The 26,522-nt window shown below is 39.7% G+C and overlaps 1 protein-coding gene across 1 annotated transcript in view; it reads right to left on the bottom strand.

Annotated features, from left to right (window-relative positions):
* The window catches only part of LRRC9 (leucine rich repeat containing 9), a 3,097,114-nt gene that overhangs the window by 1,976,753 nt on the left and 1,093,839 nt on the right, over positions 1–26,522 (bottom strand). Inside the window, exon 10 of the mRNA XM_044073581.1 lies at positions 9,591–9,722. Coding sequence (XP_043929516.1) covers positions 9,591–9,722 — 132 coding nt within the window. The remainder of the gene's footprint in view (positions 1–9,590; positions 9,723–26,522) is intronic.

The following is a 26,522-nucleotide window of genomic DNA, read 5'->3' as shown; positions in this document are numbered from 1 at the left end:
TACTTTGTGAACTCAATTCTATCCTTAGTATCACAGGACAGTTCCTTCCTCACTATCCCCCCAACATAAATAACACTAATATAAGCTTTACCCTCAAAACAGTTTCCATCACTTCAATCAAAAGTATGCACTCCAAACTAAAAACCTCATCAACAGCAGCTGACCTACTCCCCAGCTATTTCTTGAAACTCACAGCAGATGCTATTGCTATCCCAAGTTCCAGTTTTAGACCTGCCCATAGTACCACTACAGCCCTCCTCTGCTTCACAGACACAGTAAACCTTCTCAAAAACGAAGGCCTGCAGGTGTCCACTCTTTTTTTTTGGATATGTCCAAAACATTTGACACGGTCTCGCACCAAATCCTGCTAAACAAACTAAACCAATATCACCTATCAAATTCCACTCTTACCTAGTTCCAAAGCTACTTAACGGACAGGTACCAAGCTGTGAAATGGGAAAATTCTCTCTCTCCTCAGCTACCCATAACTATAGGAGTCCCACAGGGTTCTGTCTTAGGACCACTACTATTCATAATCTTCACAAATGACCTCCATACCTCCACACAGCATGCATCTATCATTCTTTATGCAGATGACACTACCTTAATCTGTGCTGCACAAAACATACTGCAAACAACTCAACTAGCTTTCTCTGAAGTCGAAAACTACCTTACCAAACTTATCCTCAATCCAAAGAAAACTCAACTTATGATAATAACCAGTACTAACAAAAAACACTGATAACAGTCAATTCACTATCTACTCCCCAAATGCTACTCCAATCGCTCCAGTGGCACAGGCTAAGCTCTTGGGAATAACCATAGACTCCCACCTAAAATTTGATAGTCATCTCAGCTTAACTATTAAAAAAGTACATGCCAAACTGGGATCACTCTACTACAACAAACCATTTCTTACCAGCAACACAAGATCAGCCATTGCTTGCTCTCAACTTCTAGCCACCTTACTCTATGCATCTCCCATTCTGACTAATCTCAACAAAACTGAACTAAGCAAAATGGAAGGCTGCTATAACAGAATTGCCCACTTTGCTGCAAATTGTTCATACAGAACTCATCACTGTATTGCTTTGAGATAGCTCCACTGGCTTGAACTGCCCAACCTCCTAACCTACAATTAGGCTCTGCCTCTGTCATTCTATTACCTCCCCAATAAGTGTCCTGCCCTCAAAGACCTAGTACATCACTCAGCCCAAAGGCCTCTTAGATCATCAAGCAAACTACTACTAGAAGTCACCAACAGCTATAATAGCTTTGGAGATGCACTATATAGTAGTTCAGAGGCTAAATAATGGAACTCTGTCCCCACTAGCATTCAAAACACATCATCCAAAGCCTCCTTTAAAGACCTCATCAGGCAACATATCAAGCAAAGTTGGCAGTGCCATGATTGCTCCCCAGGCTAGTGAAAGCGGACAAGGTACACATACTAAACCTAGAGTACTTGATAATAGTTTTCAATCTTACTCACAAACACTGGCTAATCTACAATGTATGTATTGTACCTGTGTACTATGTATGTATTCTACCTATGTTCCAAATTTCAGCTGTACACTACAAATCTATTAATTACCTTTATTTTTAAATTAATATTTTTTGTTTGTTCTCTCCACTGTAATTGTTGATGTGCTGCATACCACTGTAAAAACATGTCTTTTGTAATTTGCGTATATTCTGATCCCCGGGCCTCTGCTGAAAAAGATCCTTTTTGGCTCAGTCAGATATCCCCGGTTAACAAATGTAAAATAAATAAAATAAAATAAATACTTCATCTTATTGTGTCTCCATCAATATGGATATTGTTGAACAAATTCATGTGTGGGTACATAATGTATAGCTGTAGCCTTTGTTTTATCTTCCCAAAAAGACTTGAAACTGTCACAAAATGTTCGACAGCTTTGAGATATCAGAAACAAAATAATATCATCTGCAAATAAAGCCAATGTTTTCATGATTTTCATATTAATTATATCCCTGAATTTCTAAGTCACTTATTTTCTTTTGCCAGTGGCTCTAAATATAAACCAAATAAAGCCACCCTTATTCAGGCACAACTTATCAGACAGGAACCCTCACATTTTGATTCTTGCCTTTGATCCCTCATATATCATCCTAATTCACCTTATTATTGTATCACTTATTGATGTTGGGATTCCACAACAGTGGCTTGTTTTTTTTTTGCTCATTCTGCACTTGTTCCAGGTAAGTACAGCTGTCTCTGTGCAGCTGTTAATATGATTATACATGGATTCTGGGAATTACTCCATAAGCAGAGGTATTCTCTGGGTTTTTTTTTTTTTGGGAGGGGGTTAAATTTTGCCAGGGTGTCACTTAATAGTAGGGAGGCTGTCTTAGAATAATTCCTGAATGTTCCAGGATGAGAAAGATTCCCGGGCATTATTTTTATTTCAAAGCAAACAGTGTTATGGCCAACCTGAGCAGTGAGGACAATAGTATAGAGAGAGTACAATATTCTCCCTTGTTTGTGGGCACCAGGTCAAGGATGTTTATTCCCTTAGTGGGAGTATGGACTAGCTGCTCATAGGTATCAGTGTTTACCAAGTCTAGGAATATCTGGGCCTGCACATTAGGTGTCATGTAATATTCACAGTTTATAGTGGGGTAGTTAATGTCACTTATGAATATGGTACTGGGTTGTCCGAAGAATGTCTTCAGTACATTTAAGTATGCGTTATGAGTTTCATGGGTCATGGAGAGGGACCTATAGCTTGCAAAGATATGGTATGGGACTTTGCCTATGGCAGGTTGTACACCGGATCTACGGTTTGTAGAGATAGCACCTGACTGCAAAGGGTGAGTCTGAGGTCCTGTGTCTGGATCAGAGTTAGAGAGCGGTAGGAGGGGATGGAAGACTGCAGGTATAGTCATTCTAAAGGTGTACATTGCCTGAAAAGATCCATGTGTTTTCTTAATGTTGATCCCCTCTTGCCATCTCTTCTTTGTGCCATGTTTGCTAGAAGTACATAGGGACTGTTTAGATTCATTACTGTAGACAGAATTAAAGAGCACTCAAGGATGCCAAAATAGGAGGAATATGTGGGCCTCCACTTGTAATAACTCATTATTTCCTCAACTTGGAGGGAACCCCCACTTGTTCCCACAAAAATACATAGTTCATTGAGGAAATAAGAGTCAGAAAAAGAAAACTTTTCTAGGGGGCATGGAGTATATGCAGTTTCACAGAATGAGAGTCCTGACCTTTGGAATCCATAGGACAGGGAACACTATCAATGTCAGATTCTACTGATTAACTAATCTTCCAGATTTTCTGTATCAGAACAGAACTCGGGTATAGATTTTTGAATTCCAGGACCAAATGCTTGCAATAACATTCTAAGGTGAGAATTTAATTTTTTATGTTCTATAAGTGTGTCCTTAAATGAATAATATTTAAACTTTTGCCTATCTTTCCTAGATAAAATATCCCTGGAAGAAGACCAACTAGGGGATGGCTCTTTACCCCAAGCAAGAGGCCCCTTTCCCTGTCTATCCTGAGTATCTTCCCGAACAAAAAGGAAGCTGGTTCTCCCATGCCCTTATTGGGCATTACAGCAGCCATACAGAACATCTCTGTCCTCGGTTCATGATAGCTGAAGCAGCAGCACCACAATAACTTGGAGAAACCAACAATGGAGATGAAGAATAATGAATGGCCACTACAAGATCCCCCACCAGCAGCTGGGGCCCTGACTGAGGCAATGGTGACAGCAAGGAATCATTTTACTACGTTTTTCCTTTTATGTACTGCGGGAGAAGAACTAGCAGGACCAGTGTGAATCCATGATGTGAATGAGGAATAAGCCTAATTGCCAGAGTGCTGCAAAGTGTTGGTCAAAAGGTAATCTGTCACAAGGTAATCACAAGCAGCATACAAACTTACACTTTCCCCAAATAGTTCCAAAATCACAGTAGATGTACAGATAGTACATACAATTCCTGACTGAAAAGCAGTTCCTTTTCCTGCACTGTTACAACTAACAACAAATGCTCAATTAAGTTGTCATGAAGTACATAAGCACTACGAACAATGTCCGTAGTTTTAACACTCCCTGTAAGTGAAACAAAAACACATAAACATCAAAAGATGCAAAAGTAGTACACTTTTAACACAAAAACCGTTCCCAAGAGAAGACATAAGCCTCTGAAGTTAGTAAGGCTGTTCCTAACAGAAAACTACTAATATTTAACCAAATATTGGGTTTCTAAAAATAATAAAAATGCCATTTTTATTCAACAATTAGAAAGAAAATTATGTAATTTTAAAAAGGGAAATTTAACTCCATATCAGCCAAAAATGAGACTACAAACCGAGAGCTGCACCTGAGAAGCTCCTTGGTTGCTTCCTATGAGGCAGCAAGAAAATATTGGTCACTTCCTACTGGCTACTATTTATCTGACTGATGAAGGTGAATCAGCAGACATAGTGAAGGTGTGGGAGGGAGGGAGGCAAAGCTTTTGAAGCAGGACAACTGTTGCTTTCCAGCAGGAAATAACCCAGACAGCCAAAGGCCACAGCAACAATGGGAATGATGAACACTTGTGGTGGTAACAGAAGTCAAACAATTTAAGTGATGAATGTGTGTTATGAGAGAATGGCTGCTATCATGATAGAATAACGTTTGTGAGAGAATTGTGTTTGATTGCCACCTGACTGGTAAAGGGAGGCTGGTCTAGGGCTTGGAATAAGCATCTTCACTGGTCCTGAATTTTGTTAAGAGTTTTTTTTTCCAGTTTTAGTTTCTGGTATTTAGGCCCGCATCTTGTTTGCACATCACACAGCACTGCTGCCCAATTGTGCGCCAAAGCCAGACAGTTAAATTCAACAAATTTTCCCTTAAAATCCAGGCAGAAATATCCATTCGCTGAGCTCCTCCATGATCGTTTCTGAAAAGCCACCCCTAGTGACAAACGTCTTCAATCTAGCATTATGGACAGTTGGACTACCCTTGTTTCTCCTGCCAAAATTGCTGACTTGGGTTCTCTTGAGACAGTGTAGCAATTGCCTCATGTACACAGAAAAACCTCTACTAATAACACAGTCTAGTACAGAGTGAGATGGATGTATTTATAACACAGTCTAGTACAGAGTGAGATAGATGTATTTACACCAAGAATCTAGAATCCATGCTCTCTCTCACTCAAAACAGTAACACGGGGAAGGTCGTCAACTCACCCACCACTACATATTCACACAGTACCACTACTGATGCGCACAGTACGCATCAAACACATAAATCCACATACGTTCTCATAAAACATACTGAAACACCAGAGACCTCCAAAACACAAGTCTGCTACAGCTAACACAGTCTCCACAGCACCCATGACACACAGCAACACCAGTCTCATCCACCAAGCCCGTAAGGTGTAACACTCAAAAAACAAGTTTTCTTGTCATTGGAGACTCAACAGTGATACTCACGTAAGGAGGAAGTCATGGTCAGCTGCCTCTCTGGGCATGGGGCATCGTAAATTCTTACCAGGGATAGTGCCCACAACCCTCCTGGATATGGGCAGTCATTACTAAATGTAATCTTGGGTACTGGCTAGTACCTGTACAGTATTACATTGGGTTGAAACGGTTAGGCTTAAATGACCAAGAAGAAGACAGGCAAGGTTATGAACTCACAAAGCCTTTATTAGAATCCAAGTCAGTAGTTAAACGTTTTCATCCCTTGTGGGACTTCATCAGAACTACTGTTAAATCACCTTAAAATGCTTATATAACCAATTAAGGTCACATGATGAAAATAATTCAAAATATAAAAGCAGTATACACTAAAAAATAAGTAAACCATGATAAATATCAATCACAAAATAACTTAAATCTCAACTATAAAATCTGTAATAATATAACATGTAAAAAACTATGCCAAAGTGTACAAAATTCAACATGCCAAACTTTTAAGATTTAAAACAGGGAAATGGAACAAGTATCATTCAAACCTGGGTCTATCAGGGAGTTAACTTTGAGCTGCCACAACAGTTCCCGTACAAGCAGATGGTCTTCAATAATTCTACCTCTGGCATCTCTCTTCAATTGTTCTATAATAAAATACTTGAAACTATGGGTGGGTAAATTCTTTATATGTCTAAAAAGTGCACTGGTGTCTTTACACTTAATAATGTTTCTTTCATGCTCGTAGATTCTATCTTTCACTCGTCTAATAGTTTTGCCTATGTAGAATGCAGGGCACATTTGGCAGCATGCAGCATAAATAGACCAATTGGTTTCAGAATTATATTTCCCCTTAACATAACAAAATTTTAACAGTAAGGCTTAAATGACATCTCGGTCGATAGCCTAGTAATATCCCATGATCCTATGAGCTGTATGTCATGCTGTTACTATTATTGTTATAATGTGTGAAGTTTAAATGGCATATGAAGATTTTTAAGTTTATTAGTCTTGAAGTTTTAAAAAACAACACTGAATGCTTTATACAGAAACTCTACAGGAGAATTCTGAAGTTTACTTAAATTGTAAACAGACTGTAGTTTCACAGTTAAATGTCCTACAATTGGTGTTTTTGCTTTCACATATACAATAATCAGTTTCTAATCACAAAATTAAACAGTTGCAAAACTAATTTTTACCAAGAATTTTTTTTTTTTTTGTTGTACGTAGGTATTCATTCCTGATTTTACACTTAGAATCAATTTCAGTGGGTCAAGACAGCTAAAGCTATCATGGTATTCTGTGGATGCATGGTACAGAAACTAAACAGACAGGGCACTAGTCTATCAAAAAACAGAGAGAGATGTATAAGCGAGTACACACACACACACACACACACACACACACACACACACACACACACACAAACACAAAAACACACACAGAAACACACACACACACACACTCTCTCTCTCTCTCAGATACAGCATGCATACCTGCAAGCAGCTTGAAGGACTGCAAATTCAGCTATGTTACATCTTTGAAATGTGGGAGGAAGTCAAAGCACCCATGAAAAACCCATGTGAACAAATGGAGGACATGCAGAACTGGCACCAAAATCACCCCAACTGACAAATAAATGAAGGACTAAATGCTGTGATGCAGCAGCACCAATTGATGTACCACTGTGCCACCCCCTCTGATGTTATTACAGAAACAAAATGTTCGTAAGAAGATGGCATTAAACATAAAAGAAATTCAAGAAGAGGAAAGTTCAGAGAGTGTTCCAGGGCTTCATCTCAGCAGCACACCAGGATGTTGAAACAACTATCCTTCATTTAGCACAACTGAGCAAGTGAGTGGACTTCCCCTGTACCCATTTTAAAACTGTTGTCGTGGCTACCTCAAACCATTTCTCAAGATTGTCTTTACTAATTTGTTTGCTAAACTGGAAATTTTATCCACATCGTGGTGTTCATAGGTTCATAGATTAGTACTAAGCTAAGTGCCCTTGCAAGCCACTTTAAGCCTAGCCAACTACCCCTTGTGAGACTCAAACCCTGCACCTTGTATTTGTAAAGCAAACACCTTAACCATTAGGCCACCCTCTGAACAGCACAACAGAACAGTGTTGAGTATAGGATTATCCTCCCTTCCACTGGCATAGGTTTGGACATTCCTAACATTACTGAAGTAATGGATTTGCACATGTTGGATTGGAGGAGGGGTGTAGTTTAACTCTATTACCTATTGAATATCAATAAAAAAGACTCCCAGTCAGCTGAAATTTTTCTGGGATTCAGAAATAATCCCTTATTTCAAAGTATAGGCCCAACACCACAAGAAGCAGTTTATGTGGTCACATAAAATGTGATTTAGAGACATATTTAGCAGTTTAGAGGAAGACCTCATTATATTCTAATCTGCATTTCTCTGAATTGCTTGTAATTACTGCAAGTGCTAAACAGCACGCTTCATCTGTATTCATCATTGGCAGCCCCATGCATCATGGTGGCACAGGAAATTCCCTCAATCATTCCTCCACATGCATGCAGGCATTCTCACCGACATCTCCACATGCACACAGAAATTCAGTCCACCTGACACCTTCCTACTCAAAGGTAGTCATGGGCCACACACACACACACACACACACACACACACACACACACACACACACACACACACACACACACACCATCAATCCCCTACCTAACCCTTATTACTGTGACCAGAAAGACAGACACAGAGTCACCGGAGACCAGTCATACCCCTCTAGACATGCGAGCACACTGTCACACACACAAACACAAACACACCACCTATATCTCTGCAGATCTTACCTATCCTTACCAGCAATGCAGTCTTTTCAATGAAAATAATAGGGAAATGCTGCATTTTTGGAGGTGTTAATTGTCACAGCCAGTAGTGCTAATTTACACAGCAAAGCCATTCTCTGAATGACTTGACTTTGCAAATCCCATCTTACAGGTACTTCTTGACTTTAAAACATGGCTAATCAGTATTAGTCACTCCCCTGAATGCCTCATTAGCATTTAGCATGACCATGGAGTTAGTCCATCATGGTGATTCTATCATCTGTGAAAAATCACTGCACTGGGTTTAGATCTCTGAATCAGAAAGGGCATCCACAAGTGGTTGGCCACTTGTGTAAGTGCTTACCACTCATGGTAGTCCTTTCTGAATCCCGCGCATTAACTATAATGAATACATGCAAACAAACACAACTTATACTGCTTAGCACGGATCCTTGAGGCAACACCCTTAAATGTTGACAACTGCCTAATAAGAAGAAATTAAAAGTAAAAAATTCCCCAGGGTAACTGCTAAATAATAAAAATGACAGTTGTCAACCCTTTTTTCTCCATTTTTACATGGGGTTTGGGTGTCACATCAACATTAGTCAATGTGACCAAATCAACTAGAGAAAATATTTACACCACTGAGTTGTGAGACTTGACTATTCAAACTTTTTTTTCTACTTCAAGGACACTTCTAGTATTACTACTAGGCCACACAAGTTCTCAGCAACAGTCCCGGGGAGGAACTCAATCGGAAAGAAAAGACTTCTGAATACTGCTCTCAACTGTACTTTTTTTGCAGAATGTCTCTGATTTTCTGGTAAATTACTAGACATCAGTTTCATACTTCCTACAGTTCAGAAAATCCATGTTTTATTACATTTTAAAATGAATTACAGTAATATATAAAAATGGCATGCTACAGGAAAACAATAAACAAAGTTTCCTAAAGGAACCTGACTGAGAATAACTGAAAAAGCTGTGTTAAATTAATTCAGCAATCGGTATAGGTAATGTATATTTCATTGAGTATGCATGACTCAGCATGGGGCACGCATAAATATGTTACTGGTAGTATTTTCGTTTGTGCATCTGGAGGGACAGTGTTCTTCACTATTGCCAAAAACTCAAACATAGTTTCCAACACTTTTTAAATGATTTTGCCAGTACTGAAAATGTTTCTAATGCAGTATATAATTCTGCAATTATTGGTGCATTGCTTCTGTGCTATGAAATTATGCATTTTATCTGAAAAAGCAAACAGTATTTGATTCAAGAAAATAATTGTCAAATTGAAACTACAGGAATACTAGTACGAAAAGTAATACCAGATATCTGTTGGAGTGCCTTCTTCAAAACGAACATTTCCAACTGTTTCAAGTTCCAGCAGTAAAAATTGAACCATAAGCTCATTATATTCAGTCATTCTTTTTATCTCCTCTTGGTAAGCATCTTCAATTCTGTCAAGGAGCAAAGAAAGAAAATTATTTTGCAATTACTTTCTATACTTGTCTATTTAATACCTTTTACTAAACTGTACATAACAAAAGGCAATATTTTCAATAAAAAACTCTGAAAAAAATCTATCATGTGAAGCTGATTACTCTGCCAATAAAAAAAACTGTTTAGTTGATATGTTTTAATAGGACTAGCAATTCAAAATATTGAGATACTTGTAATTATCTGGAGGACTACACAAACCACAGGTGATGGTCTATCTAAAGTAGAATAGTGGGTTGGCAAAGCTGAGAAATTTGAGTGACTGGTTCTAAATCTGTATCAAAATAGAAAACAAGCACAGTAAGTTAACTGCCCTGCATAAAGCATCCAAAGAGTTGAAACAGAAGCTTGCAGTCAAATTTAACTGATCATAATAGAGATGACTCAAGTTTTGATTTTGATTCTGCTCATCTGCATGAATAGCTGGGAAATAAAACTGGGTGTCTCAAGAAAAGGTGGCCTTTACTAGTTGAAGTAGTAGAGTTTACAAGACTGAACTGATCTTGGCAGATGCCAACATTTTTCCCAGATGAAATCGAGCAACAAAAAAACTACGGGGAGAAAAATAAGTGACTGCCTTAGATGTAGAAGAAAATGTATGGCAACAGGAAGCCACTATACAAATGGACCACATACAGAAATAGAGAAAAATCTTCTCAATACAGCTACTTTATGTCATTCAAATCATAGAAGGCATGTCTATACCTTTGACACTGAACCACAAAAAGTTGAAGGTCTACACTTGAAAAAAACATGACGACTCAACCAATAAAGAGAATATCAGGGTGAATGGAGATGAAGTTGTTTCTGTTACACAAAGTTAAGACCAGCTAAGTGTGTACTAAATGCTAGTAAGAAATTAAATGAAAGTTACACATGGCTTGAAGGAGTAGACAGAAGATGTGAAATGATAATAAATAAATAAATAAATTAGAACTCATCAGTAATTTTAAAAAAAGTGTGAAAAGATAATCTCTATGTAGTTAGATGGATAGCTAATTGGATGCAGGATAGAATGCACACTGTGAGAGTGGCAGGCACATCTTCAAGGAGCATGAAATTAACCAGCGAGGGTACTGTAGGATTCGATTCTGGGTCCTTTGCTTTTCAGCATATGTTTCCTCTCATCTCCAAATCAAAATTCAGGAAAGTAGTTTTGTAAATAAACTTGCCATGGCATCAAATGTTCAAATAGATCACTGTTGCAAGTAGCCTAAACTATACAGATCATATTCTGCCAATGACTGGACAACCGGCCAGCTTCCAAAGCCTTTGGGCACCATCCATGTGCCCTAACTGATGAACAACTCGAGGACAGCAGTATAAAATAAGAGATTAGGGCACCAAACCTTCAGAGCTTTCATGCCTCAGAGTAAGGGGGGGGGGTCAATAGCCCTGCCAGCTAAGTACGGAGAAAGGGAAAAGAAAAATATCCACACTCTGACATAAAACAGTAAAAGAACTGGGTGGAGGAAGGGCGTTTCTACTGTAATAGTGATCTATTCGAACATCTAATATCATGCTAAGTTTCCTTACACAACTGTAATATGTTCATCGTTAGATGACTGTTGATCTCTGTTGCAGCAGCTTAAGGTATTTGGGTTGGATACCAGATCTTATAAAGAAAGGGAGGAAAAAGAAGGTACACAGTCCAGGAGCCCCCAGAAAACAGTCCTAATAAAGCCTGCTGCAGACCTAGAGAAAACATCTAATTTGTAGTGCTTGATGACTAAGTGTATTTCTAGAATCCACCACTTTTTAAAATGTTAATGAAGAGCCATATCCCTGCTAGAGTGGGGCGCTGACCATAACTGGAGGGTGTCCTGTTAAAGTGACATTAACAAAAAAGCATTCAGAAATGGTCTGTTTTAGCAGTGATTGTCCCCTTTTCCTACCTTCATAGGAAATAAACAGTTGACTAGAACTCTTGAATGATTTTCTCCTACCAATGTAGTATCTAAATTGACTGTGGACATCGTGTGTGTGTAAAATGCTTTCTCCTCTATTTTTTTTGATTCTGGACAGAAAATAGGGAGATGACTAGCGTGGCTCAAAGTAAACTCTGAAACAACTTCAGGCATAAAAAGAAGGATTTGTTCTCAAAGTTACACTACCTTTGAGAAGACTGAGAGAGGGTGAATCACCATAAGAGCTTGTAACTCAGGAATACTTCTTGCAAAAGCCAGAGCAATGAGTAACACTATTTTCCAAGACATTAACTTCAAATCAGCCTCATGAACAGGTTCAAAAGGGAAAAGTTTACATTTCTCCAGTACAAAATTAAGATCCCAAGGAGGAGTCACCTGTCTTCTAGGTGGACGGATATGGAAACCTCTTTCAAAAACTGACTTAAGGTGAACAATCTAGTTGACTGACAGGATTGTCCTAGAACATCTGCGGGCAGACAAGCAATGATGACAGAGGCAAATCTTGATACCAGAGAATGAAAGGCCAGAGGGCAGTAATTTACACAAATACTGTAGACCCAGAGGTACATGGGCCTTAAAATGATCCTGCTTCTTGCTTTGGATCAATCTACACAATATTTTCCACTTAATGATTTTCTAGTAGCAAGTTTCTTAGCCTCCTTTAACTCATTTAATTCTGAACAGTTGGGAGGCCAACTAACACCTTTGTTTCCTGAGGTCTTCTAAGCCAGGAAATCAATTGCTTCTTGAGAGTTTTTCTCCAAAATCCTGTCCTGAAAACAGACTTTGTTAGATTTATAACATTGGATAAATGATGTGAGTTGTGAAAAAATGTAAAATATGTTAGCTAACTGGTAGACAATGGGCTATAAACTATTGTTATTATCCAAGGTCTGTCTTTAGATGCTGATTTTATATTACAGATTTATGAAAAAAATACTGCATTTTGTTTGCTAAAAATACTAGTGTTATGGTCAACCAATCTCTGAAAGTCTAAAAGACAGATCCAAGACATCAACAAGAGAACTTAGCTGTTCAAGAGCTTTTCAATGATGTATGGTAAGAGGGGACACCATACCACTGTTTTGTGATATTGCCAAATATATGTAAATTATGCATATGATATTTTCCTATTTCAAAACAATATTAATCTGTAAAACCATTTGTGTCAGTTGGCAGGTATCAGTGAAAACTTTGCATGTCGTAATATTTTGTATAAGATGGCACTATTTTGTCATCTGCAAGTCACACAGCTTTTATAAAATGAACGTAGTTATGAAATATAGGTAATACTCATACCTGCTTTATCAAAAGAGCATTTATATCTCAGAATGTATTCATATTACCTACCATGTTTTACTGCCATTTCACTGCTTGAATACACCACCCCAACAAGACAGTATTACACACTTTTTTCAATTATTAATGCAAATATGGAAATATGTCATTTTCATAACTTTCCTAAAACTCTCTAACTTCAGCTATGCATATCCCATGCTGACCACTTCACTGGTAAGCTTAGCAAATCATGTCAGCTTGTAGATGCTGCCTTAGTTATATGTATGCACCGTTATCAGGACTTCAAAAATTAGTGTGTGAAAACAGTACGAGTATTCTTGTTTCAAGAATACAGGGAATTTTCCTGTAAAGATGAGTATACTCTTACAGGATACACAGGAACTCTGCTTTTCTAATGACTATACTCCTGCAGGAAGCAGTGATACCTGCAGCAATCCTCAGAAAACTGCCTAAAAAGTATCAAAATTCTATCACCCAGGAAGTTAGTTGAAAAGTTTTCAGGTTGGGGTGGGTCAAACAACCTGTTTTTTGTAAATCCAATCTGTGGAGAGGCCTGCGGTAATTGACCTTGCTCATACTGAAAAGAAGGAAGACCTACGCTGCCTAGGCTAAAAGATAGTTACCATCAGAATTTATGGAGAGTTCTTCTGGGTCTTCATACAAAGCTCTTTTTATTACTGAAAAATGTAGAAATGCATACAGGAACATTCCTGTCCAAGGACATGAGAAAGCATCTGACTTTCAGGCCTATTTGCAGAGCCTTGAAGCAGAATTTCTTTAGTTGCCTGTTCTGAAAGAAGACAAACAGATCTTCTTGTGGTGTTCCCCAAAGTTGGGTAAATTCCTGGAAGACCCAAGGATGAAGTTTCCATTCATGGTGGGGGAAGAGGGACATTCTGTCCTGGTATTGATGAATTTGTCAGTAATAAACATTTGCTCTGATTGAATGTATGAGGCCTGACAAGTCAAACTGAGAGGAGTTGCTATCTCACAGGCTATCACAGCAAGTTTGCAAAGAGGGAAAGATCTGCTAGCCCCTTGTTTGTTTATGTAAAATGTGTAGAGGTCCTGGGGAGACCAGAGAAGATTTAAAGCTTTCAAAGACTTGATCACTACTAACTTCTCTCTGGCATTTATGTGCTTCTGTCACAAAGCTTGCACTTTTTCTCTTTTTGAAACCCCCCACATGGCAGGTCTGATGCATTTTAAATGACAGACTGTGAGGCGGGTTAGAAGGAAATGGAAGGCCTGGACTGCAAGAGATCTGGTATACCCCAGGCAGAATTTCCCTCTTCTATGCAAAGGGTGTAGATTCCTAATCCAAACAGATCTGAGATATCATTGTATTTTCCTTGTGCAGTCTGAACAGGGAAGCTTGATAATCATCAAAGCCATGTACCCAAATACCCTGAGAAATTCTCTTTCAGAAAGGAGATTTAGAATGTTTGTGGTTGAGGACAGAGGCTATTATCAGTTTTATCCTAACAGGGTAATATAATAACTCCATCCAGGCTAAAGAGTGCAGTCAGAAAATGAAAGCATTTTTTTCTTCTCATTTTTCCTCAACCAGAAACAGCTTTTTGGGGTCCCCACAGTCAATGATGATTAAGGGAGCCCCCTGTATCTATTTATAGGGAGTGGAGGCCACCTAATACCTAGAAGACCTAAGTGTCCGAATGCCTATGACATACATTATGCCTTACTTTTGAAATATAATCAGTTGTTAGCTTGTTAGCTACATTTTTTATTGATACCCAGAAGAATAACATGTGTGTTCTGGCATTATTGGATGTGTGCATTGATAACACACACACACACACATACACACACACACACACACACACACACACACACACACACACACACACACACACACACAAACACACATCACAGCAATATTAATTTTGTACTTATTTCAACAAGTACATTGTACAACACTATTACTGCTACACAAGATCAGTGACTACTGTTTAGCAGTCATCAAACAGTAACAGGGATAAGACAATTTTATTTACCTCAGTAAGTAGTAAATTAATACCTATCACTATTCCTGATTTCACAGATATTCCTGATTTTTGTCTCATAATTTTTACTCTGTCACACTAAATCAAGTAATCAGAGTTTTACACTTATTGTCTAAAAATGCATGTTGATCCAAAATGTGTTATTCTATTAACTTTTTAAAGTGAATTAGAGTAATATATAAAATGTGTTCCTCATTTTGAGACTTTATTATGCTATTATTTTTATCACTGAACAGAATTCTTCAGCAAAGACGTTGAGAGTTATAGTATCAGTTGTTCTGCCAGTATGTATAAAAGCCCTGAAAAAAAAACCATCCCTGAAGATTAGAAGCATCAGCTCTTCTTAAACTCCACAGTTTGCACTGAGATCGGTCACCCTGGGCTGCTGATCTCGCTAGTGCTTACTTTGCTTATGTTCATTACAGCTTTGTCCTAACAGGGTTATATTACAGTCCTGTTCAGGTGAAAGAGTGTAATTGAAAATTAATACATTTTTTCTCCTCATTTTTCCCCAACCAACAGCAGCTTTTGTGGGCCCCCCACACCGTCAATGAGGATTAAGGGGCCCCCTGCAGCCACAGTTATTGCAGGTACCTAAAGCTGGCTATGTTGTTAATTTTAGTGAAGAGGATGTCCACCAAAAGGGCTTAACTAGGCTGGAGCATTATATCATTGGTAAAATATTTAATGAAATTGTAGAGCTTGTTACTTGACAAAATACTATTACTGTAACTAAAGATCTTTGAATTTTGAAGGAGATAAATACGAGTTATTGTTACTTACCTGGTTTAAGTATACAAGCTTGCTGTACTAGCTTTTGTTAGTTTGACAGACATGTTACAAAATATCAAGATAACATAAGTTGCAGTGGTTGGGGGCCCCCCAGGACCAGGGGGCCCCAGCGACCGCAGGGTTCGCTGGTGCCTAAAACCGGCTATGCCTGCAGGAAGCAGTGATACCTGCAGCAATCCTCAGAAAACTGCCTAAAAAGTATCAAAATTCTATCACCCAGGAAGTTAGTTGAAAAGTTTTCAGGTTGGGGTGGGTCAAACAACCTGTTTTTTGTAAATCCAATCTGTGGAGAGGCCTGCGGTAATTGACCTTGCTCATACTGAAAAGAAGGAAGACCTACGCTGCCTAGGCTAAAAGATAGTTACCATCAGAATTTATGGAGAGTTCTTCTGGGTCTTCATACAAAGCTCTTTTTATTACTGAAAAATGTAGAAATGCATACAGGAACATTCCTGTCCAAGGACATGAGAAAGCATCTGACTTTCAGGCCTATTTGCAGAGCCTTGAAGCAGAATTTCTTTAGTTGCCTGTTCTGAAAGAAGACAAACAGATCTTCTTGTGGTGTTCCCCAAAGTTGGGTAAATTCCTGGAAGACCCAAGGATGAAGTTTCCATTCATGGTGGGGGAAGAGGGACATTCTGTCCTGGTATTGATGAATTTGTCAGTAATAAACATTTGCTCTGATTGAATGTATGAGGCCTGACAAGTCAAACTGAGAGGAGTTGCTATCTCACAGGCTATCACAGCAAGTTTGCAAAGAGGGAAAGATCTGCTAGCCCCTTGTTTGTTTATGTAAAATGTGTAGAGGTCCTGGGGAGACCAGAGAAGATTTAAAGCTTTCAAAGACTTGATCACTACTAACTTCTCTCTGGCATTTATGTGCTTCTGTCACAAAGCTTGCACTTTTTCTCTTTTTGAAACCCCCCACATGGCAGGTCTGATGCATTTTTAAATGACAGACTGTAGGGGGCGGGTTAGAAGGGAAATGGAAGGCCTGGACTGCAAGAGATCTGGTATACCCCAGGCAGAATTTCCCTCTTCTATGCAAAGGGTGTAGATTCCTAATCCAAACAGATCTGAGATATCATTGTATTTTCCTTGTGCAGTCTGAACAGGGGAAGCACGATAATCATCAAAGCCATGTACCCAAATACCCTGAGAAATTCTCTTTCAGAAAGGAGATTTAGATCGGAGAAACTCAGGAAGAACTGCTGAAAACATTTTTACTTTGTGTGGAGGAAGAAAGGTTCTTCCCAGGAATACAATTCTGTGAAGAGGGATGAAAGATTTCTGGCAGTTGGATTGAAAACCCAAACTGAGTAGAAGGCTTCTGACAGCTGGTAGGAGAGACTGCAAAAATTAGGCAATCATCCAAACATGGAAAATGTGAATATGTTGAAGTTTGCAATAAGCAATATCTGGGGCTTGACATATTGTGAATATCTCTGGTGCAGTGGAAAGTTCAAAGCGTGAATGAGACAAACACACTTTAAAAAACGCTTGAGCCGTTCACCAATGGGAATGTGATGATAGATATAATTTAAATCTAGTTTTACCATGAAAGCTAGAGAAGTAATCAGAGGGAGTGAAGAGAACATTTTGAACTTTGGAATGACTCCATTTGCCAGCATCTGGTGCAGAATGGGAGGAAATAGAGACCTGATTTACTGGGCAAGAAGGAATTCCCTGGAAACAAGGGAAAGCTTCCAATTACCAAGTGTACCCGTGCAGTATGACACTTAAAACCCATCTGTCTAAAACTATGTGGTGCCACAACAGAGATGAAGTCTCAGACAGACTGAGATATTGCGGGGGGGAGGGGTAACAGCCTGAACAGTCAAATAGTCATGCTGACTGACAGGATTGTCCTAGACCTTTTGAGGCTTATCCTTTCTTTTCGGATCCTCCTTGCCATTAATTTTTAAAGTCCTGTTTGACGACTCCTTGCTGCTTAAATGGGTCTATATCACATTGTCGAATGCTGACAATGTCGAACGGCGAAAATATTGAAAGTGCCGTTAATTGAAACTGTTCTTGTGGGGGGCTGCACCCCCCAAACCCCCTGCTAATTATACCAGCTCCGAGATCGCACTACAATGAGGAAAGGGCAAAATTTCTGATCCTCACTGTACCTCAATCTCACAAAACAATTTTCGATGAATGGCACTTTTGACATTTTCGCCGTTCAGCATTGTCAACATTCAACAATGTAATAGGAACCTGCTTAAACTGCTTACTGAAGAAGAGAGCTGAGTAGGGGAAGGGTAAATTTCAATTTGCTTTGAAAAAGGAGGGTTAGGAAAATCTGAGTTACTCCTTGAATCAGCTTTCCTCTTTCATCACACTTCAGCATGTTAGCTGTAGAAGGGCTAAGCAGTACTTTATCGAAGGAAGAATTTAAAATTTCTATCTTAACATCTTCAGGAAGATTCTGAGAATGAAGCCAAGCCAACCTACTCAATACTGACACAGAAGCAACAACTCTGGAGGAAGAATCAGCAGAATCTGAAGCCCACTTGAAAATATTCTTAGTAATATGAGAAGCAGATGTTACAGAAACATTCAAAGATATTTTTTTACTTTAGAAGAAGGAAGACTTACCGGGTTCAAGCACTTAAAGAACAAGACCTTTTCCCCATGGTAAATTTGGTTTGGAACACATGGTCAGAGTCACATTCAGCTGCAGAGAAATATGGCTGTTACGAATTCCCATTGGGCAAAAGGAAGAATGTGGTGCCATTTCTACAACTTCAATAATCAAATATATATGGGGAAAATAATGTTCATGACCTCCAAAGTAACATGACACAACAGACAGTATGGTAGGCATGTCAGTGACAGCAAAATCACAGTGCACTTTGGGCTGTGCCTTTATAACTGGTATGTATGGACCACTACTCTCTTCACAGTGTCCAGGGTACATTGCCTAAAATGCATACTGAATCATAAATGTGACTATAGTAGCATGCAAGATTTTCTCCATGTTGTAGTTCATCAGCATGTACTATACACTGAGCACAGCACTCATTAGCACTTCTGCCCCCATGCACTTTGTTATTAAAGCTGTGGGCATGGCAGTCTGTCCTTCTCTTTGCTGACAGGGAATTTGCAACAGCCATATTCTCTGCAGCTGAATGTCACTTCAGCCATGTATTCCCAACCAAATATACCACATGGAAATGTCTTCCTGCCCAGGTGCCTGAACCCAAGACTAACCACTAACTTCTGCATGTACTCAAAGATAAAAATAAAAACTTTAGCATATGTGCTTGACAGATCAAAATCCTGAGCATTAAAGTACTACAAGAATACATTTTCTTCCCCAGCTTATCGAATACCTTCCCATTCTTATTAGTGGGAATGGGTTGAGTTGCTGTAAACTGTTTAGCAGTAGCAATTTTAGATAAATAAACCACTGTTGGATCTACTGCCAAATTAGGAAACAATTACTTAGTCTGATGTACACTGTACAACCATGACAGTCTTCCTTAGGGCACAAGGTTGACTAGCAGCACAAAAAACATTCTCTAAATCAGGCACTGCAGGGGGCACAGTTGCAGAGTTTGGCATATTCAACCATACCTCAGAATACATTTTCTGAGCTATAGGAATTTCATTCTGCTTGCACTGAAAAACCTGTTATCTCAGATAAAGGCTCAGAAATGGTAAAATCTTCAGGATGGAAACCTGAAACCATACTTTCTTCAGAATCAGAATTTTGAGATTACGAAGAAATTCCTGAAGTACAGCCATCCTCCTGTAAAGCCTGTTCTCTGACAAACTCCAGGTCTGAAAGACAGAGGCCTCCCTCTTTTCTTGTTTGAAGAAACAGATTGTAAGCAAAAAGCAAAAATTAGCTCCTTAGCAAGTTCCAGTAAAGCTTCCCTAGCCATGGAAATAAAAATAGGAAACTGGAATGTTTTCTCACCATGTTTACTTTTCCTAGAAATCTCCATGGAAAAAGACCAAGTCTCAGAAGGTAAACTAATCCCAGATGTAGGTTACTAATCGTGGCCAAGTGAAGAATATTCACCTTCACCTGCCCTTTCCCCTGAGACAGACAAGAACTGTTCTCCCTTGCCTGCGAATGATGTGGCTATCTCCTGGTCTTTGGTGTCTGCATCTGCTATACTGAGGGGCAGGAGGAAAAAGATAAATGATCTGAGGAGCAATGAGTATCCACAACAGTGTCACATACCAGTATCTGAAGCACAAAAGGAGCTGTCCTGACTTCTTCTTGTGGGCAGGGGAAGGTAAAACCACAGAGACAGATGGTTGCTCCATAGATAGGTCAAGAAAGAGACCTCAAAGGCAGATAACAGTACTTGGATGAGTCGGCAACAGGTAAAGTACAGAACAGTTGAGGTAAGCAAACCACTGACTGTCCCCAGGAAAAACAGTATCCTGACCCAAACACACAAAACCTGACAAAAATTTAGTAAATGCACACCATACACTAATATAAAACATCTAAGATTTTCAAAAAGGTACAATACACCTTAATGATTTGCAGGGGAAAGGAAGTAGCTTTGCCCTCTATCTTAAATGAGCGCTTGGCCCTCTAACTTAAACGGGCACAAGCTAAGCTAACTACAAGCTTAAAAGAAAGAATAGAAACAGTGAGTTGGACACGCTTCTAACCTAAACAGTGCTCCCACAGAAAAGTTTAACAAAACCCTAAAAACACGGGTTAGGAAGTTCAGACGGGATAGGAAGAGAAAGGCCTGACGAGAGAGAGCGACAGCCAACCACAAATGCAAAAACGGCTAAATATGTGTAAAGAACACGCACATCGAAAGAGAAGTAACTCACTATAGAAGTTATAAAACTAACTAACTATATAAGCAAAAAACTAGGAATAAAGATAATTTCTTTGAAAAAAGTTCAACACTTAGCCACGGCCAAGATGAAGATTCTCCAATCTGCTAAGTGGCAAATGAGATCTGGGGAACTACACCAGTGCATGATGGGATAGGGATTCAGCCACGAGCCAAGTGGAAGTCTTCAACTTTAGTATATGGCCGAGTCAGAACAGATGATCGGTTCTGAACCCAACCAGTAAGAATAAAGGCGAGATAGGACAACGTAACATCATTATGTATTCCCAGAAAAAAAAAAAAAAAGATATATATATATATATATATATATATATATATATATATATATATACATATAAAAATATAAACACTATATATATATATATATATATATATATAGATATATATATATATATACCTACACAATGGAAGGTTCCCCAAAAGAAGACTACTCTGTTCAGCCCTGAAGGATTGTTAGCCAACAGACAGTTCCTCTGGACCAGCCAAATGAGTGCTCTTTGGCAGCTAAAAAGTTCTGAGATAATTTGTGCTCTATGTGCCTTTACATGGAGCTCATCTTGGTCTCCTGACAGTTGCAGTGCATGGAAGATGCCCTTAAGCTTTGAAAAACTGGCTGGTTATGAGGGCTAGGACCAAAATAGCAGGCACTGCAGGGGGAAAAGCTACAGACTTAGGCATATCCAACTGTAACAAATCATAATACATTTTCTGAGCCATCGGAATTTCATTCTGTTCCCAGTGAAAATTTTCAATTACTCATCCATAGATCCAAGTTATGCATGAATATAAATAACATTGCTTTATATTTTGAACACCTCAAGTGTAAGCTTCAAAGTTATCCTTTCCAGAATCATTTATGGAAAGGCAGCTAAAGTAGGAAGCTATTACCCTGAAAGACTGTACTATCGTCGAACAAGCAAGTTTGAAAATGGTAATATCGATGTAAAAAAAAATCTAGGAACGGGTTTTAACATGGGTCGAGATAGGTGTTCAGTGTTATTCCGAACTACAAACATCTCCCCTACCTCAACCCATGTTAAAACCCATTCCTAGATTGTTTTTCTGACATCGATATTACCGTTTACGAACTTCCGTGTTCGACGATAGTACAGTCGACGGAGTTCGTTTTGAAATTTTGATAGTAAACCATCTAACCACCCTTTCAATATTCTGCTGTATCTGCAATAAGAATGTCCATAACAAATGCCCATCCACCTGAAAGGTATGTATTTACTGACTAGCCCTCATTGATCATCTTCCATAATAAAACAAAAAGATGGTCAGTTGGTGTTATGCCCTTAGACTTCTGAGCATAATACTCAGTCTGTGGATTCCCATATGGTTTATCATTCTTCTCTTGATTTCTTCCCGAGAAACAAAAAATGCTGAAAGTTAAACAGCAATGGTAAGAAAGACTCCAGAAATTGGTAAAACTAAAAGAAGGATGCATAGATTCATAACTAAGTACTAGGCTAGCTGCCCTCGGGGGGCCATTTTCAGTCTAGAAAAAGTACAGTTGTGTACACTTACCATAAATGTAGATGTTCGAGTGTATTCACTGTTGCAGTCATCACATTTGGGTTATCTGCTTGCAGTAGCCCTCAGTCAGCCTGATTATCAAAGTCTTGGGTCCTGCATCGGTTGCTGTTTCATCTTCCGTGACGTCAGGTAGTCAGGGGTATAAAGCATGCAGCCGACGCCATTACATCAGTTTTTCTTGCCCCAGATGTCAAGTGCCCCCTTAATGGGAAGCAATTAAATATGTGTATGTATGTGTATATATATATATATATATATATATATATATATATATATATATATATATATATATATATATATATACGTATATACACACACACACACACACACACACACACACACACACACACACACACACACACACACAAGGTTATACCTCCAACAAAAAAGCAAACACACCAAAAAGCTTTTAAGCATAGTAAAAGAGAGAAGAGGTATAGCCAAAAGAAGTCAGGAGGCTAGAGAGAGGGTAACCAGGACTGCAACATTGAATACACGCGAACATCTACATTTATGGTAAGTGTACACAACTGTACTATGTTCTTCATGTTTCACTGTTGCAGTCATGACATTTGGGTAGATTCCCAAAACTAAGGATGGGAGAAGGAATTTAGATAGCATTAGGACCAGCTATAAGGCCCTGCAAGACTGCAGTGGCAAAGTCAGCTCTGGATTTAGAGAAAATTGGTAAATGATAATGCTTGTTGAAAGTATGTACAGAACTCCAAGTAGCAGCTTCTAGGATGTCCCTGGTAGGGACACCTCTGAGAAAGGCTGTGGAGGTAGATGCAGCCCTAGTTGAATGGGGTCTAATCCCCTGTGGGATAGGTTTTCCATGGTGCTTATAGCAGAAATGGATGCAATGGCCTATCCATTTAGAAATGGTTTGCTTTGAAATAGCCTTCCCCACTGCCCCTGCAGTAATTGCCACCAGCAGTTGTTCAGATTTCATTTGAGGTTTAGTCCTGTCCAAGTAAAATCTACGTTGTCTGTGCACATCTAAGGAGTGTAGTATCCATTCCCCTTTGTTCTGTGGATTAGAAAAGAAGGTTGACAAATGAATGGACTGATTAAGAGCCACACTGGACACCACCTTGGGCATGAAGAAGGGATTTGTCCTGAGGGACACCCTGTCCGCACCGAAAGATGATGAAAGGCTCCACTGCCATAAGGGCCTGTAATTCAGATGTCCTTCTTGCTGAAGTGATTGCTAAAAGGAAGGCTGTTTTCCAAGAAAGAAATTTTAACTTTGCACTTGCAGCTGGCTCAAAAGGAGGAAGAGTGAGATTTCCAAAACAAAGTTAAGGTCCCAGGCTGGAGTTGGGGCTCTCCTGGGTGGTCTTAAGTTTTTGGCCCCTCTGAGGAACTGCTTGAGCAGTGGATGAGAGAAGAGGGGTGGTTCTGTACTGTAACGAGCTGAAATGGCTGAGGCGTGAATTTTGATGGAGGAAAAAGAAAGGCCCTTGTGAAGCATCTCAGTTAAGTATTGAAGAATATGAGGTAAATTGGGCACTGCTGTGCCCCATCCCTTAAGTTTGGTTCCAGGCACAGAATCTTTTCCATTTTTCAGCATAAGATTTTCTAGTACTAGGCCTCCTTGCCTCCAAAATGACATCCAGCACTTGTTTACTGATGGATGGTAACGGAGAGATTAGGTAATTAGCCAGGCTGCCAGGTTCAGGGTTTGAAGCTAAGGATGCAGAATCTGGCTCTCCTGCTGTGACAGCAGGGTAGAGGTCTGAGGCAGGTGCCATGGAGCCAGCAGTGACAAACTGCGCAAGAGGGGATACCAGTGTTGGTGTGGCCAGTCTGGTGCAATCAGTATTGTCCTTGGTTTGTCCTGTTTGATTTTTAGTAGTACTTTTGAGAGGAGAGGCAGAGGAGGAAAGGCATAAACTGATAGATTTTTCCAGCTGAAGGACAGAGCATCCACTTTCCAAGCTTGTTTGTCGGGAGTTCTTGTGCAGAATTTGTCCAATTGGTAGTTCTGGGGGGGGGAGGCAAACAGGTCTATATCTGGGCTCCCCCATTTATTTATCAACATGTTGAAAGTATTTGGTTCCAGTTTCCACTCATGTGGGTCCATGAGATTTCTGCTTAGTTCATCTGCCAGTGTATTTAGTTTTCCTGGCAGGAATTGAGCCTGTAGATGCACTTGGTAGCTCAAGGCTGTGTTCCACAGAGCCATGGCTCGTCTGCAGAGGGGGTAAGAATGGGCACCCCCCCCCTGCTTGTTTATGTACCACATAACAGTGGTGTTGTCCATCTTAACTGCTAATTGTCCTGGAAGAAAGTGGTCCTTGAAGGCTGTCATAGCATTCTGTACAACTAACATTTCTTTTTGATTGATATGCAGGTGCATTTGACTTGGGTTCCATTTGCCCTGAATGCACTTTCTTGCCAGGTGATCCCCCCATGTATAGTCTAATGCATCTGTTGTTAGTTTGGGTGGCAGGGGGTAGATTGAATGGTAGTCCCTTGTTTTGGTGGCAGGCCTCTGTCCACCAAAGGAACTCTAACCGTAGGCAAGGTATGATAGGAATCATTGCTTCTAGATCCTGAGAATGTTGGCACCATAGGCTTTTTAGATACCATTGTATTTTCCTCATATGCAGTGTTGCATATGGAATTAGTAGAATGCAGGAGGCCATGAGCCCCAAGGCTTGCAGTATTTACCTTGCTTTTGTGGCCATTAGTTTGAAGTAAGTTGTCAAATGAATCTGTTTCTCTGGCGTGAGGAAAGCCGTCTGGGAAGTTGTTTTCAAGCTTGCTCCCAGGAATATAGTTTGTTGACAGGGTACCAGATGTGATTTCTTTTCATTTATGGTGTACCCCAGACAAGTTAGCACCTTTTGTACAAATGCCAGATGATTCAAAAGTATGCTTGGCTTTTTGCCTGAATTAGACAATCGTCCAGGTATGGGTATATTTGGATATTTCTTTGCCTGCAAAATGCAATGACTGAAGCTAGGCACTTTGTGAATACCCTGGGTGCAGTAGATAAGCCAAAGGGCAGTGTAGAGAACTGATAGTACATGTAGCCTGCTTTGAAGCATAGGTATCTTCTGCAAGATTCCCTGATTGGGATGTGCAGGTAGGCTTCCTTTAAATCCAGTGTTGCCAACCAGGCATATTTGCCTAGCATAGGAAGTAACTGGTGAAGAGTTAGCATCTTGAATTTTGGAATCACCAAAAAGGTGTTTAAGATAGAAAGGTCCAGGATAGGACACCATGAGTTGTCTTTTCTGGGTACTAGGAAAAGTCTTGAGTAGAAACCTTGTCCCTTTTCCTCTTCTGGTACAGTCTGAATAGCCTTTATGCTTAAGAGAGAGAGTACTTGCTTTTGAGCCTCTGCCCACTGATTTGGGGGTAGATCTGGCCAAACGTTTGGGGTTGGTAACGTGTGGAAGTGAAATCTGTATCCTTGGGAATCTATATTTAAAACCCATTTGTCCTGGGTAATGAGTTCCCAGTTTTTTGCCTGCAGAGCAATCTTTCCCCCTAAAGGAGCAGTCAGTTGAGAAGTGCTTGGAAGATTTAAAGTTAAGTCATTGAGACAGTTTACCATGGGGGGGGGAGTCTTACTACTCCCTGATTTCTAAGTGGGAGCCCTCCACTGCTTAAGTCCTGTGCGTACCCTGGGATTGAAGCCTGGGTGTTCTGCTGGTTCTGGGTTTGGACTGAGAAGGCCTGGAAGAGGCAGGAAAAGACCAATTCTTAGAGGGCCAATGCCTACTAAATCTTGGAGGCTGTACTTGTAGGAAATCTTTAACAGTTTGCATAGATTTAGCTTTTTTCTCCATCTTTTTAAAAACAACTTCCACTCTGTTGCCAAACAGGCGGTCCTGATTTAAGGGAGCATCCAGCAATTTAGCTTTAACATGATCTGGCAAAGATTGCTCCTTAAGCCAAGTATGCCTTCTAAGTACAGACTCAGTGACAGCAACTCTGCATGCCTCTAGTGAAGCAAAACCACATTTGTTTAGAGCAAGAAAAAGTTTCCCCAACGGTACTTAGCTTTAGTTGAAGACTTCGGTTCCGAAACTTGAAAACAAAACTTTCAGGAGTTGGCCGACCAGCACTTGCAAACTGCTTCTGCTTCGGGCACCGCACGGCAAGAAAGACTGATGTAATGGCATCGGCTGCATGCTTTATACCCCTGACTACCTGATGTCATGGAAGATGAGACAGCAACCGACGCAGGACCCAAGACTTTGATAATCAGGCCGACTGAGGACTACTGCAAGCAGATAACCCAAATGTTATAACTGCAACAGTGAAACACAAAGAACATCTTCTCTTTTAGTGCTTGAATTAGCCTATCCTGATTGGTGTTAGAC

The sequence above is a fragment of the Protopterus annectens genome, chromosome 6.part0, assembly GCF_019279795.1.
Source record: "Protopterus annectens isolate FY-2018-M chromosome 6.part0, PAN1.0, whole genome shotgun sequence".
Lineage (NCBI taxonomy): Eukaryota > Metazoa > Chordata > Ceratodontiformes > Protopteridae > Protopterus > Protopterus annectens.
This window is presented reverse-complemented; position numbering and strand designations above follow the sequence as displayed.